Source organism: Fukomys damarensis, unplaced genomic scaffold (assembly GCF_012274545.1).
Source record: "Fukomys damarensis isolate Sample0158 unplaced genomic scaffold, DMR_v1.0_HiC HiC_scaffold_12, whole genome shotgun sequence".
Lineage (NCBI taxonomy): Eukaryota > Metazoa > Chordata > Mammalia > Rodentia > Bathyergidae > Fukomys > Fukomys damarensis.
In genome coordinates this window covers 50,659,725-50,682,413 of record NW_022900924.1, presented here as the reverse complement: position 1 = coordinate 50,682,413, position 22,689 = coordinate 50,659,725, and the positions used below count along the sequence as shown (strand labels likewise).

General features: G+C 44.1%; 2 protein-coding genes across 4 annotated transcripts; both read left to right on the top strand.

Moving 5' to 3' along the window:
- Window positions 1-965: 965 nt before the first annotated feature.
- Window positions 966-5,793, top strand: LOC104862292 (receptor-transporting protein 4). Its single transcript, XM_010624141.3, has 2 exons — window positions 966-1,683; window positions 4,542-5,793. The coding sequence occupies exons 1-2, from the start codon at window positions 1,529-1,531 to the stop codon at window positions 5,056-5,058; spliced, it is 672 nt and encodes a 223-aa protein (XP_010622443.1). The 5' UTR covers window positions 966-1,528; the 3' UTR covers window positions 5,059-5,793.
- On the top strand, window positions 1,605-22,628 carry LOC104862293 (receptor-transporting protein 4). Of its 3 annotated transcripts, XM_010624144.2 has the most exons (4): window positions 1,605-1,683; window positions 5,876-5,985; window positions 17,720-18,861; window positions 22,016-22,628. In XM_010624144.2, exons 3-4 carry the CDS (start codon window positions 18,707-18,709, stop codon window positions 22,536-22,538), a joined length of 678 nt encoding a protein of 225 aa, XP_010622446.1. In that variant the 5' UTR covers window positions 1,605-1,683; window positions 5,876-5,985; window positions 17,720-18,706; the 3' UTR covers window positions 22,539-22,628. The 3 variants fall into 3 exon arrangements, with proteins under 3 accessions (XP_010622446.1, XP_033618468.1, XP_010622445.1); XM_033762577.1 differs by lacking the exon at window positions 1,605-1,683 and having other exon boundaries at window positions 5,856-5,985; XM_010624143.3 differs by lacking the exons at window positions 1,605-1,683; window positions 5,876-5,985 and having other exon boundaries at window positions 15,666-18,861.
- Window positions 22,629-22,689: the final 61 nt, after the last annotated feature.

The window sequence follows — 22,689 nt, the reverse complement described above, 5'->3', positions numbered from 1 at the left end:
TTAACCCTACTTTTTGAAGTGAAAACAGTCACGGAGAAATTCACAGTTTTGGTAAGACCACGAAGGTGGTATGCAGTGGGCCTAGTACTCAACATAGACCAGCTACTGGTCTGTGCTTTCAGTCGTAGGAAAGCCAGACAGAAGTGGGGGGCGTGGAGAACTGCTGCAAGATGGCTGGAAAAGAGGGAGGAGCCCCAAAGCAATGAAAACACACATCAATTCCAGAAAGAGAGGACAAAGAAATATCAATCCTCAGTAGCTCAGTGCTGGAATGTATACACTACATGGTGGCTGCCGTCTTGTGTCAGACTCAGCCCTGCTTGACAGTAAACCCAATGGGACTATAGGTTTATAGATAATTGACAAATATGCTATTTAGTCTATTTAAGGCAACTCTGTACTTCTGCTTTTCCTCAGTCCCACTGATTCCCTTTACGGCCTTGTGATTGGCCATAATGTACCATGTAGGCACTGTGGCGAGGTGTAATAGCAGCCTCTTCCACTACATTTCAGGATCTTGTGATTTCCAGGCCATCTGTGCATGCAATTCTCTCTCCCTGAGTTTCATTCAAATGGGCAGAGGGGTCACAAGGGTATTGAGTCTCTTCCAACTAATAAGTTCCACAGTTTGATTATCTTGGAGTTACAACGCCTTGGAGTAAAGAATGAGTTGCTTGAAATGCATTATGGGGTGGGAAAAGGAGCTGTAATTCACCTTTTCCCATCTTTTTCTTCATCTTTTCCTTGTTGATGGTGAAGAAAGCATTAGGATTCCTCCAGTCCTCAGTGAGGTAAATAATACCCTGTAGCCAGATGTAGGAAACATGCTAGACAAAACGTCATATTCAGGGTGCACCCAGGCTCCTCTGCCTGTGGCTGCAGCGTTCCAGCCTGGATCCTGAAACTCCATTCCTGGCTGGGAGGGAAGTGGGTGCAGACTCTGCAGGTATCCGGGTCGCAGAGACCCAGGTTCAGGTTTCTCCTGTGCCACTTACTGTGAAGGTCTGGGCACAGTACTCACCTCTCTGTGTGGGTCACGTGCAAACTACTAGGAAAAAAAGCCCCTTCAGGTGCAAGTTTCTAGGAGTCAGCAGGTGTGTGTGACAGGCGTCACCCACAGCGCCTCCACTTACTCCCCAGTCTCCATGAGGATGTGAGCATCCCTGCGGGTGGGGACTGACGCTCAAGCACAGTTCTTTCATCCCAGTGCCGAAAAGAGTGTCCTGCTTATTTTTAAATGGAGAGAAAAAGGAAATGCAAAGTAACTTCCGGCCTCTCAGAATCCAGACCACACAGCTCTGCACTCAGGCAGCAGCGCCTCAGAGCCATGCGGTGACAAAGCCGTGCTGCCCTCTGTCTTCCGAAGGGAGAATCGCTCTGAGGGCTCGATCTGAAACCGAAAGTAAAAACCAGGAAACAGAAACTCCTCTGAAAAGGCAGCCAGAAACTTCTCCTAGTGGGGAGGGAGTGAGCTGACGTGGACGCATTTCCCAAAACGCTAACTTTGGACCCGAGAGGGAGAGGGAGGATGGTTTTGGACATTAGAACGTGGGAGCAGACCTTTCAAGAACTGATCCAGCAGGAGAAACCCTGGGCCAAGTGGACCCTGAGGCTGAAGGAAGAAATCGAGGCTGATTCTGTGGCCCCCGAGTGGAAGCAACACCAGCAGACAGCAGTTGGCAGGTGAGTGGAGATTTGTTCAGCAGCAGGCTTTCCTGAGCAGAGAGGCCGAGTTTCCTGTTGATTTGTCCCTTTGAGTGCTTGTTAAAAGAGTCACCAGGTCTCCTGCCTTTTGCTGTCACAGTGCTCTTTGGGGTCAAATGGTTCAACTGCAAGTGTCCATCTTGTTTATGTGCGGAGAGCTTATTTTCTTACTTGGTTTCCTTTTCTGAATGTTTCTGGAAATCCTGAGAGCGCATCCTCCTTTTCTCTGTGATGTGGTGCAGCCCTCTGGAAACTCCCTCTGGGTCCCAGTGGGCCTCCCCAGCTGGAGCATCTCTCCTGGTTTTGGCCCAGCCCAGAAAAAGTCAGAGACCTGGTCCTTCTTTTACCATGCCAAAGGCTGATTAGGATGGAGCAGTCACTTTGAATCCTACTTTATCAAAGGCCTCGGGGTGATAGGAAAGAATATGGCTGCTGAAGCTAAGAAAACATATTTCTTGGTGTCCCACAGTCCCTTACTGGCCATTCTTTTTCAAGCCCCAGGGTGAGAATGGCCATGTGGACAACCAGCTCCTCTCCCTGTAAATAGCGCCCTGCATCCCTGATCCCTGATCCCTGATCCTCTTCTCACCTGCTGTGCTGCTGCCTGCCTTCCCAGCCTGCCTCAGCCCTGTGCTTCTCCAGTCCTTAGGGACTATTAACCACACCCTGCACGTTCAGCTTTAGGCCTCCCTGAGCATGGAGACTCCACATCTGTCACCTGCCAGCCTGTTCCTAACATCCCAGGGTTCCAGCACAGGCGGGTCCTGACTTCAGAGGACCCAGCCCAGCCACACAGTGCCCAGTTTCTTTGTGTCTTCAGAGAGAGTTTCTGATGAGATGTGTAGACAGTCTACGTGGGCGATCGGTGGGCTTTAGAGCAAAATGATAAATTTTCCCCATGGGTGAGAGAATACACCTTCCCGCGTGAAGGAGAACAGATGCTGGGATGTTCCAGTGAGTGAGGTCTCAGGTTACATTTCTACAATTAACTGGAGTTTCATATGATTAAAGGTCTTTCATCCTTTCCTTCCTCTGAGGTCAGTGTTCTTTCACAAAGAAAATGTACTTTTTTGACCAACCTGAGACGGAGCTCCTGTTTACTCCCTGGGTGGATATTTTCCACTTGGTTTGTTTTGAGACCTTGAGCAGTTTCCAGCTCTTCACCCATGGTCTGTATCTCATCAGCATGCTCAGAGGATGTTGTATTCTTCTAGGCTAAAGTTCGAAACCATGGGTTAGTGTGTATCTTAGCTATAAGTAATGACTTCTCAAACCAAGGAAACACATCACATCTTCTCTGCTTATCATGTAGCCCTAACTGCCTGGTACCAGGCCTGTGGGTGCTGCCTTGCTGCCTAACACTAAGAGTTTTTGCCTGTTTGGCAGCCCCCTGCCTCATACCCTCCCTGCTCATCCTTCAAGGAACACGGCAGGGTCACTTCCTCCCTAAAATGTCCCATGTCCTTCTAAGCAGAGCGAGGGTCCCTTCTTCTACATTGCAAGAGAGAATTGTTATGTGTACCGTATAAATACATGATGTATATTTTTAAATAATCCATTTATAAATATTATATAAACTATATATTTTGAGCTAAGTAATTCATTATTTTCAATTAATCTTCTTCTGACACACAGTTTTTGGGCCATTTGGCCGAGCTGAGCATATGCACCAGTGACTTTGTTCTGCTTTTATGTAGTGCAGTGATCTGTGCAAGAATCTGTTTGCACCCTGACCAGAGCTCTTTGTGAGACTTTCAATGTCTCTTATCATTTTGGCACTCTCCCAGTCAGGAAGGTGTTTCTTCTGTTCAGGTAAATTGATTTGATAGTCAGTCATACTGAGATGGGAAGAACAACCTACCAACACACTTCTGGAAGACATCAGCCAGCTTTTGAAATTGTCTTGCAGTGTAGTAAGAGCTTGTACGTTCATGGCGTGTTCAAAGAATAAATGAGTGTCAAAATTTTAAAAATTGAATTCCGTAAAAGACCTAACACTATTAATGCCCATCAAAACGCTCCCAAGAGTCCTCCCCACTTTGGACACTTATTCCATCATTTACGGAAGTGTCATTAAAATCTGTAAATTCACAGTATTCTCCTTTATCCGTCACCATCGTCAAACATGTCTCATTTAAATCTGACCAAAGAACCCACGAGTTTTTTTCAGTGAACTTAAAAATTAAGGTTTAGGGAAGGGACATTGTTTGTGTGAAGTTTTGTAATGCAAACCATGCACCTCAACCTTCAAGAGAATACTGTGGCTCCAGGATTTGGTCTCTTTCCCAGGGCATGAGATGAGTTGTATTGCTCCTTAGAGATGATATAGTAGAGTAAGCAGATAAACAAGGTTCCTGTCAAATGGCTCAGGGTTGGGCAACCAGGCTTCTACCACATACCCTGTATATCCAGAACAGATTCTGTATATTTTTTATGACTCTCTTTCCTTATTTGGATGTTGAGCTCAGTGTTGCCTGTTTCGTACGAATGATTTCAAGGTAATAAGGAATAACACTGTCAGGCATCAATTATAATGACTGCCTCCAAGTAGTGATTTCATAGAGAAATTTCTGTTACCAAAATGAGAAACAAATTTACCACGGATGGTAGAAATTCTTTTTCCCTCTGTGGCACCCAGAAATGGTTTTACTACCAAGAGGCAGACTTGACATGTACGGATGGAAAAAGCCATGTCTGTAGCACAACTCCTCCATTCCATGTTCCAGTGAGCATGACAGTCTAGATCACAGGAAGTGTTGTCCCACATTCAAATGCATCCTAGAGATGAGCTCAGCTGGTTGAGTTCATAACAGTGGGTGCTTCCCTTCTACCTGCAGGTTCTGGTGTACCTCGTGTCATCAAAGTTGGGATTCTGCCCAGGTGAAGATCCTGTGCCACGTGTACTGGGAGCACTGGACGTGCCAGGGCCAGGTGCTTATGCGGATTTTTGCTCAGAGGTGCCCGAAGTGTTTTTATTCCCAACTTGAGAATCCTGAGTTCTCTACCGATAGCATCATGAAGATTCTAGAAAACCTGGCACAGTATATTCTGCACAGATACTATGGACATGGCTTCAGGAAGAGGCCAGTGATCTGGGCGGTGCCTCTGCAAGGGCCCCATGACTCACGCGAATGTCAGTCCTGCCTTGGAGGCGTGTGTGTGCAGGGCTCACAAAGACGTATAATAGAAAAGCCATCCACTTCCTCTCCCCAATCCCTGGAGATTCAGGGTTCTTCACATCCAGATAGTGGTGTTTTAGGCAACAATGAGCCCAGGTTTTCCTGGAACATCCTTATATCAGTCTGTTTTATACTTGCATGTTTGACTGCCATTTTGAATGAGTTTAAAAAATAAGCTTGCCTTCTTCTCTTGTGTTAAGTACATGCTAATCAATAAACTGGCTGCTAGTTTCATGTGACAGACTGTTCTTTGACATCAAGCAAGTTTGCAGAGTGAGCACTGTTTTCCAGGACATCCCCGAAAGATAGTGTAAAACATGCTAAGTCCATATGGACCAAATAATAAATATGCATTGAATCACTAACAGTCTTCATTCACTCCCTCATTCACTGGTGTCGATATATATGGATCAAATTTTGACAGGAAAATGTCATGAGTATTATCAGAAAGTTATTTGGTAGTGTAAATAATGCTACCTCCTGTCCACTGCCCAAAGGCTCCTGTCCTTATCACCCAGACCTGTGAATGTGTAACTACTGGGCAAAATGCATTCGGTAGGTGAGATGAGTTGAAGGAATCTTGAGATAAATGGATTATTTTGCACAACACAGGTGGGCAGTAAGAAATGTCTCCCAAAGGTTCATGTGTTGAAGACCTCATTTCCAGATGACAGGACTAGTGTGAGGTGGTGCAAGTTTTAGAAGGTTGTCAGTGAAACTAAGTCACTGGGGTGGTGTTCACTCTGCCACCCTTTGTAGGGTAGATTGTTCCTGCTTGGTACCTCTGCACAGGTTTAAAATTCTCTGATGTTGGAGGGCTGGAGAGTGTCTCATTGGAGGCTCAGCTGCATTCTTATATCTGCATGGAGGCTCCAAAGGTGCAGAGGTTACTACTCATCAGTGCTGGCCTTTGTAGGCAATGTGATGTCTCTGCAGCTTTGCCTTGACTGGTCTGTCTCCATTTTTTTATAGCTCTCTTCCTTCACTCTCAGGGTGCCCTCCTGTCACTTAAATTCATGCATCATGACTGTGGCTTTCGCCTGGACTCCATCCGTCAGCAAGCTGCTGTCTGATGTCAAAGAGGCTCAGCCATCATAACCAGGTGAATGACGTCTGACCTTGTGTTCTAGAATTTTGCCATGGAAAAGAGCACAGAGGTGGGAGTGAAAGCCTCCTGCTGCAATCCCATCTCTGCCCCTCATAATGTTGGGTGGAGACAAGAAGCTCAAAATTCCTGAGCTTCAGAGTTTTCTGTTTATGGTGATTTTTACCCAGGAGTGTATTTCAGTATCATTTTGGGGGCTTTTTAAAATGTGCAACTCCATGCCAGACCTGGGGAATCAGGATTTCCTGAGGCCGGCCTGCACATCTGCATTTTCCAAAGCTTCCTTAGATGCATCTGATACAGGAAATAATACCAGAGATGAAATGTGATGCACTGTATCTCTCAACCCCTTGGCTATGTGATACACCGAGTTCTTGTTAGCTAAAAATCGAAGAATGAATTCTAGGAGCAAGGGAGGTTAAGAGTAGGAAGATAATTTATTGATAGGAAAGCTCCTGAGGGGCTGGAGAAGACCCGAATTTATAAGGGCGTTCTACGGAGTAAAACCCATGTAGGTAAAACATGGGCTCCAGCCACGATCATCCTATAAGTTTACAATGCCATCACTTAGGTAATAGTGGTCCAGTTGGGAAGCAAGTCACATAACAAGTGTGGAGGGAAAGGACAAAGATTCTCTTAGGAAGTGGTGGGTCCAGAGCTCTCTGGTCACCCACTGGGGTGACTGATGTTCATCTGGACTTCATTAGGCCCACCGTTCTTTGAGGAAGGATGAAGGTCTGGTCATCTTGTCTTTATCTTGGAGCCCAGTTTCCAAATGATAAATCTCTGCCCGCAGCTGTGGGGGGTTTCACCTTTGTTCTGACTCTCTAGGATCTGACTGCATGTAATATTTCTACCTAACCCATCTGTCTATAATACATCCACTCTGACATTCCAAGGTAACAGTCACTAGCCAGTGGGCTATGATAGGAGCTCTGTAGGGGTGAGGTATATCCTGAGAGTCAAAGTGCTTCAAGTGTTCAGTTTATCTTTTTTCTTCCCAACACATAGCCAAATGCATTTTCTTGATTCTTCATTTAAATATCTGGCTCCTTTCCCTATATGTTGACTTATGTCTTCTGTGTTCTTCCGATGTTGAGTTCAGATGTTTTATTTTATTGAAAGGCTATCATTTCAAATCTTTTAATGTTGTTTCTTTTTATTTATTTATTTAATTACTTATTTATATCGAACTCGGGCCTTGCGCTTGCGAGGCAGGCCACCAAACTGCTGAGCTAAATCCCCGGCCCTAATACTGTTTCTTTTTAAAAATAAAACTACCTTATATTTTGTTGCTACATTCCACATCTAAGTTATATTAGTACACAAGTCATTCAGTAAAGTGGATGTGGTTATTTCTCTGCTACTAGAGAAAGCATTAAGATTCATTGTTAAGCAATTCAATGAGTATTAGAGTTAGAATTTCCACTCTTGTTTTCTAATTTTAAGTCCCAATTGCTCTCCCCCATGAGTCACTCCAGGAATGAACAGTATCTGAGCTTTGATTTATGATTCTAATGTCACCCATTACCAAACTAGTTAGAAAAGAATGGAACTTAAGAACTTTTAGAATCTTTTCCATGGCTTGGTAGCTTCATGATTCTAGTTGCACATTTGGAAAATTTGATAGTTGGTTGACTCTTATTTCTACCTTAGGTATTATGACTGGAGTAGAGAAGTAATCTGACTTGTTTGGGATCTGGCTCCTGTCCCAGAAGGAAGCACACAGGTGGCCATGCCTCCCTGAGCTTGGACCAAGCTCTCCTCCCTGTCACTGACAGCTTGGTGAGCTGTGCCTTCATTACATGCAGAGAGGAAGTCAGAAATGAAAAGGTGATGGGTAGTTCCCATTTCCCTCAGTGGTAGACAGAGAATATTTTCCTTTCGCATGTTAAACTTTGGTGAAACTCAGGTCTTGGGCTGCCACTGTGTTGGCCAGAGGTGTGTATGAGATGGACCTGCAGGGTTAAGGAGATTTTAGAGCCAGAGACTTAAAGCTCCTTGAGTGCATGCTTAGAGCTCAAAAGATAGCCTACTGGGTCACAAGTCACAGTAGGGCCACAATGAGTTGCCTGAGGCTTAAATGTTGTGGCCTTTGTCCCCCATACTCTGTTATTATTTAAATTAGTCCCAGAGTCAGTCATTTAGCTGACTATCCTCCCCATCCCCTGTTCTTTCCCTGTGCTCTGCATGAGTTCCTGCCTTTCTTTTTCTTTGATTCTTGCTTCCTGGTTCTATCAAGAAAAGGCCACAGAGGCTTCAGTTTGGGGCTGTTGTTCCATACTCTCTGGTGCTGAGGGGTCTCGTGTTAGTGGTAGCCCCTGTGGGTCCTTTGGAGTATGATGGACAGTGATTGAGTAATCTTTGAGTAGTCTCTCATCCTTTTGGGCTGTGCCATGGAAGTAGACTGCAACATTGAGCATTGGATGTTTCCATTTTCCATGTTAGACTTTGGTGAAACTCAAGTCTGTCCTCTTCTAGAGAAAGACAGTGCCTTCAGGGAAAGCCATATTAAGGAGAACAGAGGTCTCTGAATATTTTGTAATGGTTATGATTCTTCTTTCTTGCTAGAAGTGACACAGGAAATGATATAGGCCCTCCAAATATGATCTAAAGGAAATACTGTAACTCTCAACATGCTAGACGTCCAATAAATCGAGTTTGTGTTCTCTAAAATTGAATGAATTCTAGGAACAATGAAGGTTAATAGTAGGAATATTTATTGAAGGGGAGATGTACAGCTCCTGAGAGGCAGGACAGGGCCTGAAAGTGGCTTGTAGAGGACTCCACTTCTTAGGGGAAGTTTTATAGAGCACAATCACATGAGTACAATGTGGGTTACATCTATGATTGATTATAAGTATAATCACTCATGTAATATTGATCCAACGGGGAGGCAAGTCACATAGCAAGTACACATGGAAAGAGCAAAGAATTTTTCCTAAACTTCATTATTCTCTTTTTAAAGAACAGGAGCTTGAGGGCCGGGGATTTGGCTCAGTGGTTCTGCCGTCTGCCTCACAAGCGCAGGTTGGGAGATACAATATTTCATATTTCATCTCCGGTATCATTTACTGTATCATTACCACTTAGGGTGGGTTATTCTGTCTTCATCTTGAGGCCTAGCCTCCAACAGATGTGCCTCTGGCCACAGTTGTAATGCATTTTCACCTTTGTCCTGATTCTCTTGAGGGCCTATCCCTATCTGACAGCCCATAATAATTTTTACCTAACTTAGCTGCCTGCAACAGAAGAACAAGATTGTTCTCCACCTGCAGAGTGAGAATCTGGGGAGGATCTCGGATGTAGGACTGAAAGAAATGGACCTTCTTCAAAGTTTAAATTCTTAACAGTATCGTCATTGAGCCTTCAGCAATTCACCAATTATAGTTTAAAGAGCTGTTACCCCGTCAGTGGCAGTTCTTATGTGCCCCCTCTGTTCCTAGGGTTCTTCTCATCTACTTACCTCTCTCCGGTTTCCAGGCAGCAGTTTGTCCATGACCTCAAATTTCTGATGGTTCTAAGGAAAGTTGCTGATCTTCAATTTGTTCAGGTTTTCTCTTGGTGGGAAAATGGGAGTGAAGACTTCCAAGCTCCTTACAAGTCACACTGGAAATAGCCCTTTTTGTCACTTGTCTGAATCTTAACCCATGTTTCTCGAAGAATAAGTCTGCAGATTGGCTGACTCCTATTGTGGCAATAAAATTTTCAGGATGCATCAGTAAGAGGCATGGGAAAAAAAGATACATACTCAAAGAAATTGTGTAGGAGCCGTGGAAGAGAGAGAGAGGCTCATTATGAGTTGGAGCTAGGTACATTTATGGGGTTTGGGGGCGTCTTCAAGACGGATGATCTAGGATGTGTATTCCTACTGTCTGTAGGGTTACCTATCTGGTGGGCTGTCAGAATGCAAGCAGTTTCCATGTGTTTGAAGTTGAGATCTGCTGCCTGCTAATACTGCTGCTTCCTTAAGGATGCAGAAAGTGCAATTTACAGGTGAAAAGGACTGTTCCAGAGCCCAATTTGTAGACTTTCTGTGTCTGTAAGTCTTTTAGGATTTTTTTTGAGTGAGTTTCCTAGAAAGGAAAAAGGCTTGAGTAACTTTTGTGGCTGAAGCTACAGTTTTTCTTAAACGTACCATTTAAAAATCCTGTTGCCCTTTTATCCTTTCTGCCTATTGTTTTTTACTTTTCACTATCCTGCTGTTATTATAGACAGCTAAATTAGAAATTAACAGACATTCAGAGACAGATCAGGCCCTTAAGGGAATGAATGTAGAAGACAAGACACATTAAGATTGTGGCTGGAGGCAAATCTGGAGAGAGCCAGGCCTCAAAATAAAGACAGAATAGCCAAGACTTCAAACTTTCCTGTAGATTAATGGCAGTTTGAAACTATACTGTAACTAGCATCGCCTGGTCCAGGAAGCCCAGATAGGTATCAGATGCACAGGTGAGTGACCAGAACATCTGAACCCCTTTCCAGGAATGCCTTTGTTCTTTGGATTATTCGAAGCTATAGTTAAGCTGAAGTTAATGAGTGATGCTTGCCTCGCTGCCATATTGGATCATATGAGGCAAGTGACTATACCTGTAACCTTATAGACTGATTATAGTTTGACCTTTGTTGTAGCCACCTTGTGATTTTGCTGTACAACGTACCCCTGACAAACAGCCTCAGGGATCATCCAGTTAGGATCCCTCTGTCTTCTTATTTCCTATAACACATACCTGACCTACTCCTTTGGTTTGTGACTTCATTCTTCAATGTGTGAGACCACCAAGTTGGCATATCTGACATCTAGCAAGTTGGAAGTCATTTTTCCTAGTCACACTACCTCATTTCATTCATTCATGAAATTTAAATGAATAAAATAAGTATTCTTAGCAGAGCTGATCCAAGTAGTTACACTCTAGGTAGTTAATTTGGGAGTTTAACCATAGGAATAGGAACAAAGGATTGATAAAATAAGTCAGGGACAGAAGAAAACACATGAAAGGCTCCTTTTATCTGCATACTTCCTGATCTTGGTTGGTGGTGGCTACTAACCCTGTCCCTGTAGGGTGCATAGAGGCTGCCCATTTGCAAGAAAAAGGATGAACACCCTTAATAGCCAAATTCTGGTTAAAGTTATCTGCCTGTAACCAGTGCTACAAAATGAAATGTTAACTGTTGGATGATTTTCTTTTAGAGACGAGCAACTTCTCCTAGCTTCCCCCTGCTAAAACATGAACCAACACCTCATCCTGTCTTCAGCCCCAAATCAGGGACAGAATATGCAGATGCTGGGACAGTGAGAAATCCCATTCCTCCCAACAAGCTGGCGGTGAAGGTGTGATGTGGCCAGTGGGTGCTGTGCCGTTCCCCTGGCTCCTCAGTGCTTCTCCTTACTTCCTCTCAATGGCATGAGAAGACTTGCTTTAGTGCCCTCCACGGCTGTGCAGCTTTCATGCTCCTCCACTCCACTCCAACATGAATACAGCCCGTTTGTCAACACAGTGCCCATCTCCAGCTTCCACCTCTTCAGATGCTATCGTTGCCTTTCAGGAAGGAGGTGGGCAACCTAGTGAGGCTATGATCAGGGACAGAGGGTTCTGGTCTCATTGTTAACACTCACCACTAGCTTTCCAGAAGGTTCTTTGGTTTCCCCCTTGGCAGAGTACTGTGGTCACACTAAACTCTTAAATTTTCTAGATCCTTTGTCTATTGGTTCGTTCTCTCACAGCCCACATCACAGGCCCTCCATAAGCTTTCTTACACAACATATGATGGCTCATAAGGGGATCAAACCCGCAACTTTGGTGCTCAATTTGGTGAACAATTCTGGCCATTCCCTTTATTAACCAAGCTTTTCCAGGTATCAAAAACTTCAAGTGTTAGAACAATGCTTTCAGGCTCTCATCTCAGCATTATTGGTTACAGTCTTTTAAGGTCTTTAACAATGTGGAGGAGGCTTTCCAGGCGCAAAGGACTACACTAGAAGATGCCAGGGACAAATGACAAGCATCTTATACAGCAACAGCCACAATCTAGCCCTTGCCTCTTCTGTGTAATCTAGGTCTCCTAGATTACAAGTATTCAGGCCCTCATTCTTTGACCTCTTAGCATTGTGGACAATCAGGGCATCTAAGATGAGATGGTACCAATCTGTCTGCTTCTGGGTCCATGGCTATATACTTTCTTCTGTACTTTGCCCTTACTTCAAACAGAGGGCTCACTGGAAGCAGGACTGTTCTTCTCTTCCGCAAGAAGGGGCCTCCTTCCTCCTCAGCTGTCCCATTGCCAGCCTCAGCAAGACAGAGGACAAATGCCCCTAGCTTTGCTCCTGGATTTTTAGGAGCTCTAGGAAGAGGGAGACACAGCCCTTAAGATGGGCAACTCCTCCCGCTTGGATGAGCAGTGTCCTGGGATTCCCCATGCTCTGTATCTCTGTGGAGGCCCTTCAGGTAACCTTAAATGTGGGTGGGACTGGGATAACATTCTGAATGGACACATGATCAGCATGGGTCTCCAATCCTTGAGGCTATTGATGACAAACCTCAAACTACTTGTTTTATGCCCTTATTTCCATGTCTTTGAAGAGGGTTGATTCACTCATTCTTTCCTTGTTCACAGTTCTGCCTAGCTATACTTGTCCATTACTGGGTAGAGATATCAGGTCCAAGCTTCAGGCTCATTGACATCTGTCTGAGATCCTGAGACCCACTGCATCACTTCTTAATGGCCAGACCTTCCCATCCCCTTGCTCCCAAGAAAGTCCTCATAGAACCCCAAACAAATGCCCCCTGAGATCTGAGATATCACCATCTCAGAGTGAGGTTCTCACTGCTACCCTTGCTACAATCCAGACAGTTTTGCCAGGAGACTCCAATACCCTTTAAAACCTTTAAATTTCTGGCTACTTGATTGTTGTGACTGTGCAGTTAACCATATAATACTCCAATGTTGGCAGTTAGAAAGACGGATGGGTCATGGCAGATGGTTTGGACCTATGAATGCAGTCCAAATGAGTGTGCAACTCCCATTTACCTACGGTCCCTAACCTCTACACTCTCCTGAATCAAATACCTCTTGCTACTTTTTTGTGTACTGTTCTTGCTATGAAGGATGTCATCTTTTATATTGGTGCACTCCTAGACCAGCACTTTCTTTTCACTTTTGAATGGTAGAATCCCATTACTCAGAAGACCCAGCAATTCACTTGGACGGTCTGGCTTCAAGGCTTTAGAGACAGCCCTCACCTGTTATGCCAGGCCCTAGATAGACTTACTTCCTCCAGCTCCCCTCTGGGAGAACCTCCTCTAGTATGTAGATGGTTTATTAATTTGCAGTTCCCATAAGCCTCCCTCTGATCACAATACTGTTCTAACCCTCCGACAGCTGTCTTCATGTGGATGTAAAGCTCAAACTTTCTTATAAAAATTCCAGCTCCTGGGACTTGTATTAACCGCAGATACCAGGAGCCTTTCTAGTTACTGTAGCGATTTTATTTTAAATATGGGAAGCCCAGCCTCAAAACGACAGCTCAGAACTTCACTGGGAATGGCAGGATTCTGTCCAATTCAGATTTTTTAGTTTGGTCTTGTAGCTAAACACATGTATGAAACACTTAAATGGATCACCGGCACTAAACCTTCTAAAACAGGCACTTATTTCAATTCCTGCATGACTGTTCCAGAACTTATTAAACCATTCTCATTGTATGTACATGAAAGAAGAGAAATCGCCTGGGAGTCCTATTCCCAGCCTGGGGGCTTCCCAGCACAGTGTGGCCTATCTTCCCAGATAACCAGACTTAGTGGCAAAGGCTGGCACCCTTGTCTCAGAGTACTAGCTCTCTTAGAGGAGGAAGCTTCCCAGTCAACCTTAGGATAGAACATGTCAATAAATAATTCTTATCAGAAGTGGGGGCTGGTGATGCACACCTGTATTCCTAGCACTCAGGGGACTGACAAGGGAGGATTATCATAGTTCAAGAGCAGCCTGAACTATATATTAAGACCTCGTTTTAACTCCCCCCTCACCACCACCAAAAATAAAAACCAAAAAAAAGACAAAAAAACACTCATCAGTTCCTTGGTGCCCTTAATTCAACTGAATTTCTGATAGCAGATTAATACTAGACTGTCCTCTTACAAATCCCAGAACTCATTTACAGCCTGTCACACACTCAACCTGGGCATCCTGTTACCAGACCCCTATCCCTGAGCCCTCTGATAAGTCTCCTGTATGGAAAAAATTGGCCTTGCAGCAGGAGGCCAGGCCTACAATACACTCCTCTCCCTAATCTTAATGCTAGGCAGTTCTCACATGGAAGATGCTTTATGATGGAGAGGTGCAAGTTTTTGGGAGATGCTATGGTGAGTTTAATAGAAATTACAGAGTTGGGATCCCTCCCAGGCAGCTCCACAGCAGCACAGAAATACAAGTTAATCATCCTTCCCAGGGCTCTGCGGTTGGATGCAGGTAGGAAATGTAACCTTTGCACAGAGCCAGCTGGTGCCTTTCATGTTCCCCATGCTCACAATGAGCTGGTGCCTTTCATGTTCCTCACACTTACATTTGGAAAGAGAGGGGATTACTAAAAGCTCACCATAAGACTGTTACACATGCTCAGGAAATTTTAGCCCTCCTGGGTGCTACATGGCTTCCTACTCACATAGCTGTCACACATTGTAAACCCCATCAAAAGGATTACTCAGACATCCTTTAGGGTAACAGTTGGGCAGCTCAACAAGCTAAGCATGCTGCTAGGAATGCCTTGAAACAGGCAGCTCATGACCCTGCCTCACTGTTCTCCCGATCCACAATATACTTCTCAAGAAGTTCGAAAACCGTTGAATCAGGGCTTCACCACAGTACCTCACAGGGTTGGTTATATAGAACCCCACAAATAGGTTATTACTACCTGAATCTTCTCTGTAAAGTCCTCAAGTTTCTAGCACACCACACATTTGGAGGGAGAAGTCAAACTGTAATAGAACCTGTCTTTATAGGAACTGCAATCTCACAGGCCCTTAAAGACATTTCAGAGGCCTGCCCTACTTGTGCTTAGATTAGTCCAAAAGGAGCTCTCAGACACCCTTGCTCCCTTTTACATCCTGTACAACAAAAACAAACTATGCCAGGGAAGATTGGCAAATAGATTTTACCCTGCCCCCCATTCCTCCAGGCAGAGGTCTTAAATATTTACTTGTTTTTATAGATACTTCACAAGGTGGATTGAAACCTTTCTCACAAAACCTGAAATGGCCTCTGAAGGGACTACTGCTGTATTAAAGCACATAATCCCCAAGTTTTGACTTCCTATTCTCTACATTCAGATAGTGGACCTGTCTTCATTTCAAGTATAACTCAAAGGGTGAGTGAGACATTAAATGCAGTCTCCATGCAGCCTGGTGCTCCCAATCTTCGGGAAAGGTAGAAGGGCTCATGTAACACTCAAAACAATTCTTACTAAGATCTCCCTAGAAACCCAATGGTCCAAGGCCACTCTCTTATCAATAGCCCTCTTTTTAAAATTAATTTTGTTGGTATATTTCAGATACACAAAATGATAACATTCATCATATGGAATTTGTATCTGTACATGATATATCTTGATTCTTTGTTTTTCCCATTCCCTTCCCTTCCCTTCAACTCCTCTTCCCCTCCTTATTTACAAAAGCTCTGTTTCCATTTTTCTTCTATTCCTTTTTCCTTTTCTCTTCCATCCTATTGTCATAATTATGCTTGTTTTGGGCCATGTCTACGCAATTATTTTCTCCAGTTTGTTTCTTCCAGAATCCAATGGCTTTCAATGAAATATGTCAGGCAACCACGTGGATTTTTTATATAACCCTGTTTGGAGTTTGTTAGCCAATTTCAATCTCAGTCGTCAGCCTAGGGAAGTAGACCATCTACCTCTGATAATCAGCAAAGTCAAGGGACCCTCATTCCTTCTCAGCTGAAGCCTATTATAGATACGATCACTTCCTCCATGGTCGGTGACTTGACTTTGCTGGCTGTCAGGGGGAAAATGGCTGTCAATTGACAATGAAAAGGATTAAAACTCTTAACAGTCAAACTCTGGTTAAAGCTATCTCATCACAAAGAAACTCCAGTTTGAGACATCCAGCTCCCAGAAGGTGTCCTAAAACTGTAACTAACCTTTTAATGTAAAGTCCATTTATTTATCCCAAAGAGTTCCAACCTATTTTCCCTAAAAGGTATGTAAAGATGTCCTTACCAGTAATGCTTTAGCTTTAGATAAAACTTCTCAAAATTAAAACTGCACACGTATAATTGAAACTCAATGCAGATGCTCAGGGAAGGTCTGGGAAGTGCTAAATGATCCAGGAAAAGACATTTTTTCCACAGTTGGATATTTTTAAACTCTTATAAACTCTTAAACTCTTATAAAGGTCTCTCACACTGATGGCATAATTTCTTTCCTAGAAACTTGCCCATGGTTTCCCTTAGCAGCATACTCTAGCCAAAATAAACTTGTGCTTTCTATATTATTTGTCTTTTGGTAAATTGTTTCATAGCCCACCGTACTAGCCCTCCATACAACTTCCCACACAACTGGTATAGATCACAGCAATAGAACAGAGCAAAAATAGATCTAACACTGGCTTTAAGAAACCTGTACTGAAAAACAGGAAGTGACTGCCATGAATGACAGTCAAAACTCTATTTATAGTGTCCTCATCAAGCTGGGAAACCTCTCCTTGCTGAGGTTCAGCTTTCTTAAAGCTTGGGGAAGATGTTTCTATAATCAATCAATCAGCCAGCTGACCATGTGGTTGTCTATCAAGGCAGACCCCATCAGCCCAGTGGTAGATCCCAAGAAGCCTGAAACCCAGCAAGTTTTTATAGAAATGGTGAAACAAGTTTTGTCTTTGAAAACTTGTACATTTTTGACTTAGATCTTTCTCAGAAGTCTAATAGGATCTTTGCTGTCTTCAGTGGGTTTCTTAAAAGACTTAGCCCCTGGGCTTGAGAAGCAGTTGGCTCACAGCGTCACAATTTGTTTCACTTCTTGTTCACCTTTCACAGGGTGTCTGACCATCGAGACACGGGTCGGACGTGTATGCTCAGTTGGCTTAGCTCAGGGAGGGGGCTGAGTAGAATGGGAGTTAGGTCATGCGATACGAGAAAAACGTTTGTTGCTCAGTCTGCATTCCTAAGTGACTATTGTGCTCTCTGAGTCCTAGACATGTTCTTCTTTATAGTTTTACCGCCTATATTCTAATTATAGAAACAGATATTTGTGATTTTTGTCTTGTTGTATTCACAGATACTTAAAAAATGTGTTATGGCAATTTCAAAGAAATGTGCATCATAGCACAACAACGACTAATGCTTCTAGATTGTAGTGTCTCTGCCTACTTTTAAAGCATTCAATGCTGACAAAAACCTTGGGAGATAGAAAATATTATTATCCCCACTGTTAGAGGGTAAAATGAAGTGCAGAGAAGTTCACAGTCTTGGTAAGGGTAAGTGGGAGAACTAGGCCTCAACATGGACAGATTGACGATTGATCAGTGCTTTTAATTCATTGACCCCTGACAAATGTGACAAGGAGGAAAATGAACTGCTGAGAGACAGCTAGAAGAGAGGAAGGATCCACAAAAGCCAAAAAAACAAAACAAAAAAAACCCAACTCCTCCAAAACCCCAAACATCAATTCTGAAAAAGGGGTCATAGAAAACTTCTCAGTAGTTCAGCCTCTTCCATTACCCTTCAGGTTCGTGTGATTACATTCGCCTTCATGGAGCCTCAGTGAATGGACCAAGGGGTCATAATGTTACTGCGTCTTTCCCACTACTAAGTTCCACAATTCTATTGTCCTGGAATTGCAATGTCTGGGTGCAAAAATTGAGCAGCTTTGAATGTGTTATGGGTTGCAAAAGGAGCTGTAATTTAGTCGTCCCCCCTTCTGTTTCTTGATGGTGTGAAAGACAATGGGCTTCTTCCAGCCCTCAATGACTTCAATAATTTCTTCTACAGCCTGGTCTTTTAAGTCTGATAGTCAGACACAGGAAATGTGCTAGACCAAATCATTGGCTCCTCTGCCTGTGGCTGCAGCGTTCCAGCCTGGATCCTGAAACTCCATTCCTGGCTGGGAGGGAAGTGGGTGCAGACTCTGCAGGTATCGGGGTCGCAGAGACCCAGGTTCAGGTTTCTCCTGTGCCACTTACTGTGAAGGTCTGGGCACAGTACTCACCTCTCTGTGTGGGTCACGTGCAAACTACTAGGAAAAAAAGCCCCTTCAGGTGCAAGTTTCTAGGAGTCAGCAGGTGTGTGTGACAGGCGTCACCCACAGCGCCTCCACTTACTCCCCAGTCTCCATGAGGATGTGAGCATCCCTGCGGGTGGGGACTGACGCTCAAGCACAGTTCTTTCATCCCAGTGCCGAAAAGAGTGTCCTGCTTATTTTTAAATGGAGAGAAAAAGGAAATGCAAAGTAACTTCCGGCCTCTCAGAATCCAGACCACACAGCTCTGCACTCAGGCAGCAGCGCCTCAGAGCCATGCGGTGACAAAGCCGTGCTGCCCTCTGTCTTCCGAAGGGAGAATCGCTCTGAGGGCTCGATCTGAAACCGAAAGTAAAAACCAGGAAACAGAAACTCCTCTGAAAAGGCAGCCAGAAACTTCTCCTAGTGGGGAGGGAGTGAGCTGACGTGGACGCATTTCCCAAAACGCTAACTTTGGACCCGAGAGGGAGAGGGAGGATGGTTTTGGACATTAGAACGTGGGAGCAGACCTTTCAAGAACTGATCCAGCAGGAGAAACCCTGGGCCAAGTGGACCCTGAGGCTGAAGGAAGAAATCGAGGCTGATTCTGTGGCCCCCGAGTGGAAGCAACACCAGCAGACAGCAGTTGGCAGGTGAGTGGAGATTTGTTCAGCAGCAGGCTTTCCTGAGCAGAGAGGCCGAGTTTCCTGTTGATTTGTCCCTTTGAGTGCTTGTTAAAAGAGTCACCAGGTCTCCTGCCTTTTGCTGTCACAGTGCTCTTTGGGGTCAAATGGTTCAACTGCAAGTGTCCATCTTGTTTATGTGCGGAGAGCTTATTTTCTTACTTGGTTTCCTTTTCTGAATGTTTCTGGAAATCCTGAGAGCGCATCCTCCTTTTCTCTGTGATGTGGTGCAGATGACCTTAAAGCCCTCTGGAAACTCCCTCCTGGGTCCCAGTGGGCCTCCCCAGCTGGAGCATCTCTCCTGGTTTTGGCCCAGCCCAGAAAAAGTCAGAGACCTGGTCCTTCCTTTACCATGCCAAAGGCTGATTAGGATGGAGCAGTCACTTTGAATCCTACTTTATCAAAGGCCTCGGGGTGATAGGAAAGAATATGGCTGCTGAAGCTAAGAAAACATATTTCTTGGTGTCCCACAGTCCCTTACTGGCCATTCTTTTTCAAGCCCCAGGGTGAGAATGGCCATGTGGACAACCAGCTCCTCTCCCTGTAAATAGCGCCCTGCATCCCTGATCCCTGATCCTCTTCTCACCTGCTGTGCTGCTGCCTGCCTTCCCAGCCTGCCTCAGCCCTGTGCTGCTCCAATCCTTAGGGACTATTAACCACACCCTGCACGTTCAGCTTTAGGCTTCCCTGAGCATGGAGACTCCACATCTGTCACCTGCCAGCCTGTTCCTAACATCCCAGGGTTCCAGCACAGGCGGGTCCTGACTTCAGAGGACCCAGCCCAGCCACACAGTGCCCAGTTTCTTTGTGTCTTCAGAGAGAGTTTCTGATGAGATGTGTAGACAGTCTACGTGGGCGATCGGTGGGCTTTAGAGCAAAATGATAAATTTTCCCCATGGGTGAGAGAATACACCTTCCCGCGTGAAGGAGAACAGATGCTGGGATGTTCCACTGAGTGAGGGTCTCAGGTTACATTTCTACAATTAACTAGGTCTCTCAAGGAATCTTTTCCTTCTTCTGCGGTCACTGTTCTTTCAGAAGGAAAATTGGCTGCGTTGACCAACCTCAAACCAGGTTCCTGTTTACTCTGTAGGTCAGTGGAAGAGAATCTGTGTCACACGTCTTGTTTTCCTTTTAAAACAAAGAATGTTAATAATGTAAGAGTGGTATTTTTCTAAACTAAAACCTCACTATTCAGATTTAATTGTAGTGGTGGCGCTCTGAGATAAATAAATGGATTTAGGGTTGTGATTTGGGCAGTGTCTCTGAAAATTCCGCTATCATTGCTATAGGTGGGTGTTTTCTACTTAGTTTGTTTTGAGACCTTGAGGAGTTTCCAGCCCTTCATCTACGGTCTGGATTTTGTATCGGCCCTAAACTTTACCAGCACACTCAGACGATGTCACATTCTCTGGGGCTAAAGACTGAAAACATGGGCTTGTGCAGGCCTCATCTATAAGTAATGGTAAATAAAACAAAGGAAAAAGGACTAAGATTATGTCTAATTCTCTGCTTAACACTAAGATGTTTTGCCTGTTTGGCAGCCACCTGCCCCATACCCTCCCTGCTCATCCTTCAAGGAGCACGGCCGGGTCACTTCCTCCCTCAAATGTCCATGTCCTCCTAAGCAGAGTGAGGGTTCTTCTATACTGTCAAGAGAGAATTGTTGTGTGTATAATTGAAATACATGATATGTATTTTTAAATAACCCATTTAAAAATATGATGTGAACCATGCATTTTGAGTTGCAGAATCTATTATGTTAAATAAGCCTTCCTGTAACTCTGAAGCACAGTTTGGAAGCATTTGCCTGAGCTGAGCTTACATATCAGCCGCCTTGTTCTGCTTGTGTATGATTCCATGGTCTGCGCTGGCATCCTTTACACCAGCCAGTGCTGCTGATGATACTTACAGTGTCTCTTAACATTCTGGCACTCTCCCAGTCAGGTAAATTGGTTTGATAGTCATTTTGAGATGAGAAAACCAATCTGCCAACATACTTTTTAAGAACGTCAATGAGCTTTGGAAAGTGTCTTCATGTTTATTGTTTTCACGTACATGGGATGCTGGAAAAATATGGTGCAGATTTAAATTTTAAAAATTTATTAGAAGTAAAAGACAGATTGTCATCATTCCTCCTCATAATGCCAATAATGCCAAAAATACTCCTTTGCTTTGAACGTACTTGTCTCACATTGTTCCCAATGTCTCTTATACTGTAATAAGTCTTTAAAATGTAAACATTCACCATAGTTATTCATCACCCCTTGTTATGTAGTCTCATTGGATGCTGAAAAGAAAAACACCTTGAATTCTTTTTAACTGAATTAAAAAATTGAGGTGAAGCTCTGCGTCTTAGGTTCCCTCACGCAAACCATGCAGTTACATCTTGAAGTCAAGAATTGTGGGTCCAGGATCCAGTCTGTTTCTCAAGGTACAAGATGACTCATCTTGCTCCTTAGAGATGTGTGTTGTGGCAGAGAGATACACAAGGTTAACTGAGATCACTTAGGGTTGGAAAACCATGCCTAACCACTTAGGCTGTAAGTCTGGGACAGGTTGTCTATTTTTTATGACTCAGTGTTCTTTTTTTTTTAATTGAGTTTATTGGTACATTTTAGGTATACGGTACAGTTACATTCATCATTGGGATCTTGTACCTCTACATGACAGGTCTTAGTTCTCAATTTTCCCCCTTGTCCCTGCCCTCCCTTTACCCCCTCCTCCCTGACTTAGTGTTCTTACCTGATTAGTTAGCTCAGCAATGCCTGTTCACAAGAATGATTTAAAGCCGAAATGGAATAATATTGTCAGGCACCAAATAGAATGACTGCCTCATAATAGGCACTTTATAAACATTTTTCACCAAAATGTGAGGCAAGTTTTTCTGTAGATAAGAAAAATTCTCTTCCCCTCTGAGAAATCCAGGGATGTTTTAACTAGCTAAGAGGGACTTGGCTGACGTATGGGCAGAAACTCTGTCAGTGAATGTGGCAATCCAAATTATAGGAAGTGTCCCAAAGTGAAAAGTATCTGAAATGTGTTCAGGATCATTTTCCCTCATGTTAATGATCAGCTGAATTGACCGCGAGTTTTGTTTTGTTTTTTTTTCACCTGCCTGCAGGTTCTGGTGTACCTCGTGTCATCAAAGTTGGGATTCTGCCCAGGTGAAGATCCTGTGCCACGTGTACTGGGAGCACTGGACGTGCCAGGGCCAGGTGCTTATGCGGATTTTTGCTCAGAGGTGCCCGAAGTGTTTTTGTTCCCAACTTGAGAATCCTAAGTTCTCTACCAATAGCATCATGAAGATTCTAGAAAACCTGGCACAGTATATTCTGCACAGATACTATGGACATGGCTTCAGGGAACGGCCAGTGATCTGGGCGGTGCCTCTGCAAGGGCCCCATGACACACGCAAATGTCAGTCCTGCCTTGGAGGCGTGTGTGTGCAGGGCTCACAAAGACGTATAATAGCAAAGCCATCCACTTCCTCTCCCCACTCCCTGGAGACTCAGAGTTCTTCATCTCAGATTGGTGATGTATTAGGTGAAGATAGACCCAGGCGTCCCTTGACCACTCTTGAGATCTTCTTTATTGTTGTTGCCATCTTGAGTGCCTTAATTTGTGGTCAAATTGTTAAACGCTGATTACCTTCTTCTCTTGTGTTAATTGCATGATAATCAATAAACTAGGCGCAATTTTAATATGACAGACTGTGACCAAGTCCATAATGGACCCAATAATAAATATGTGTTGAATCATTAAAATGAATCATTCAAGCATTTGTTCATTGGTATC

Bases quoted from the DNA above. Each gene is read 5' to 3' on its own strand.
- LOC104862292 (XM_010624141.3), top strand. From the start codon at position 1,529: ATGGTTTTGGACATTAGAACGTGGGAGCAGACCTTTCAAGAACTGATC. The intron at 1,684-4,541 runs GTGAGTGGAGAT...TTCTACCTGCAG, and splicing joins CAGCAGACAGCAGTTGGCAG to GTTCTGGTGTACCTCGTGTC.
- LOC104862293 (XM_010624144.2), top strand. From the start codon at position 18,707: ATGGTTTTGGACATTAGAACGTGGGAGCAGACCTTTCAAGAACTGATC. The intron at 18,862-22,015 runs GTGAGTGGAGAT...ACCTGCCTGCAG, and splicing joins CAGCAGACAGCAGTTGGCAG to GTTCTGGTGTACCTCGTGTC.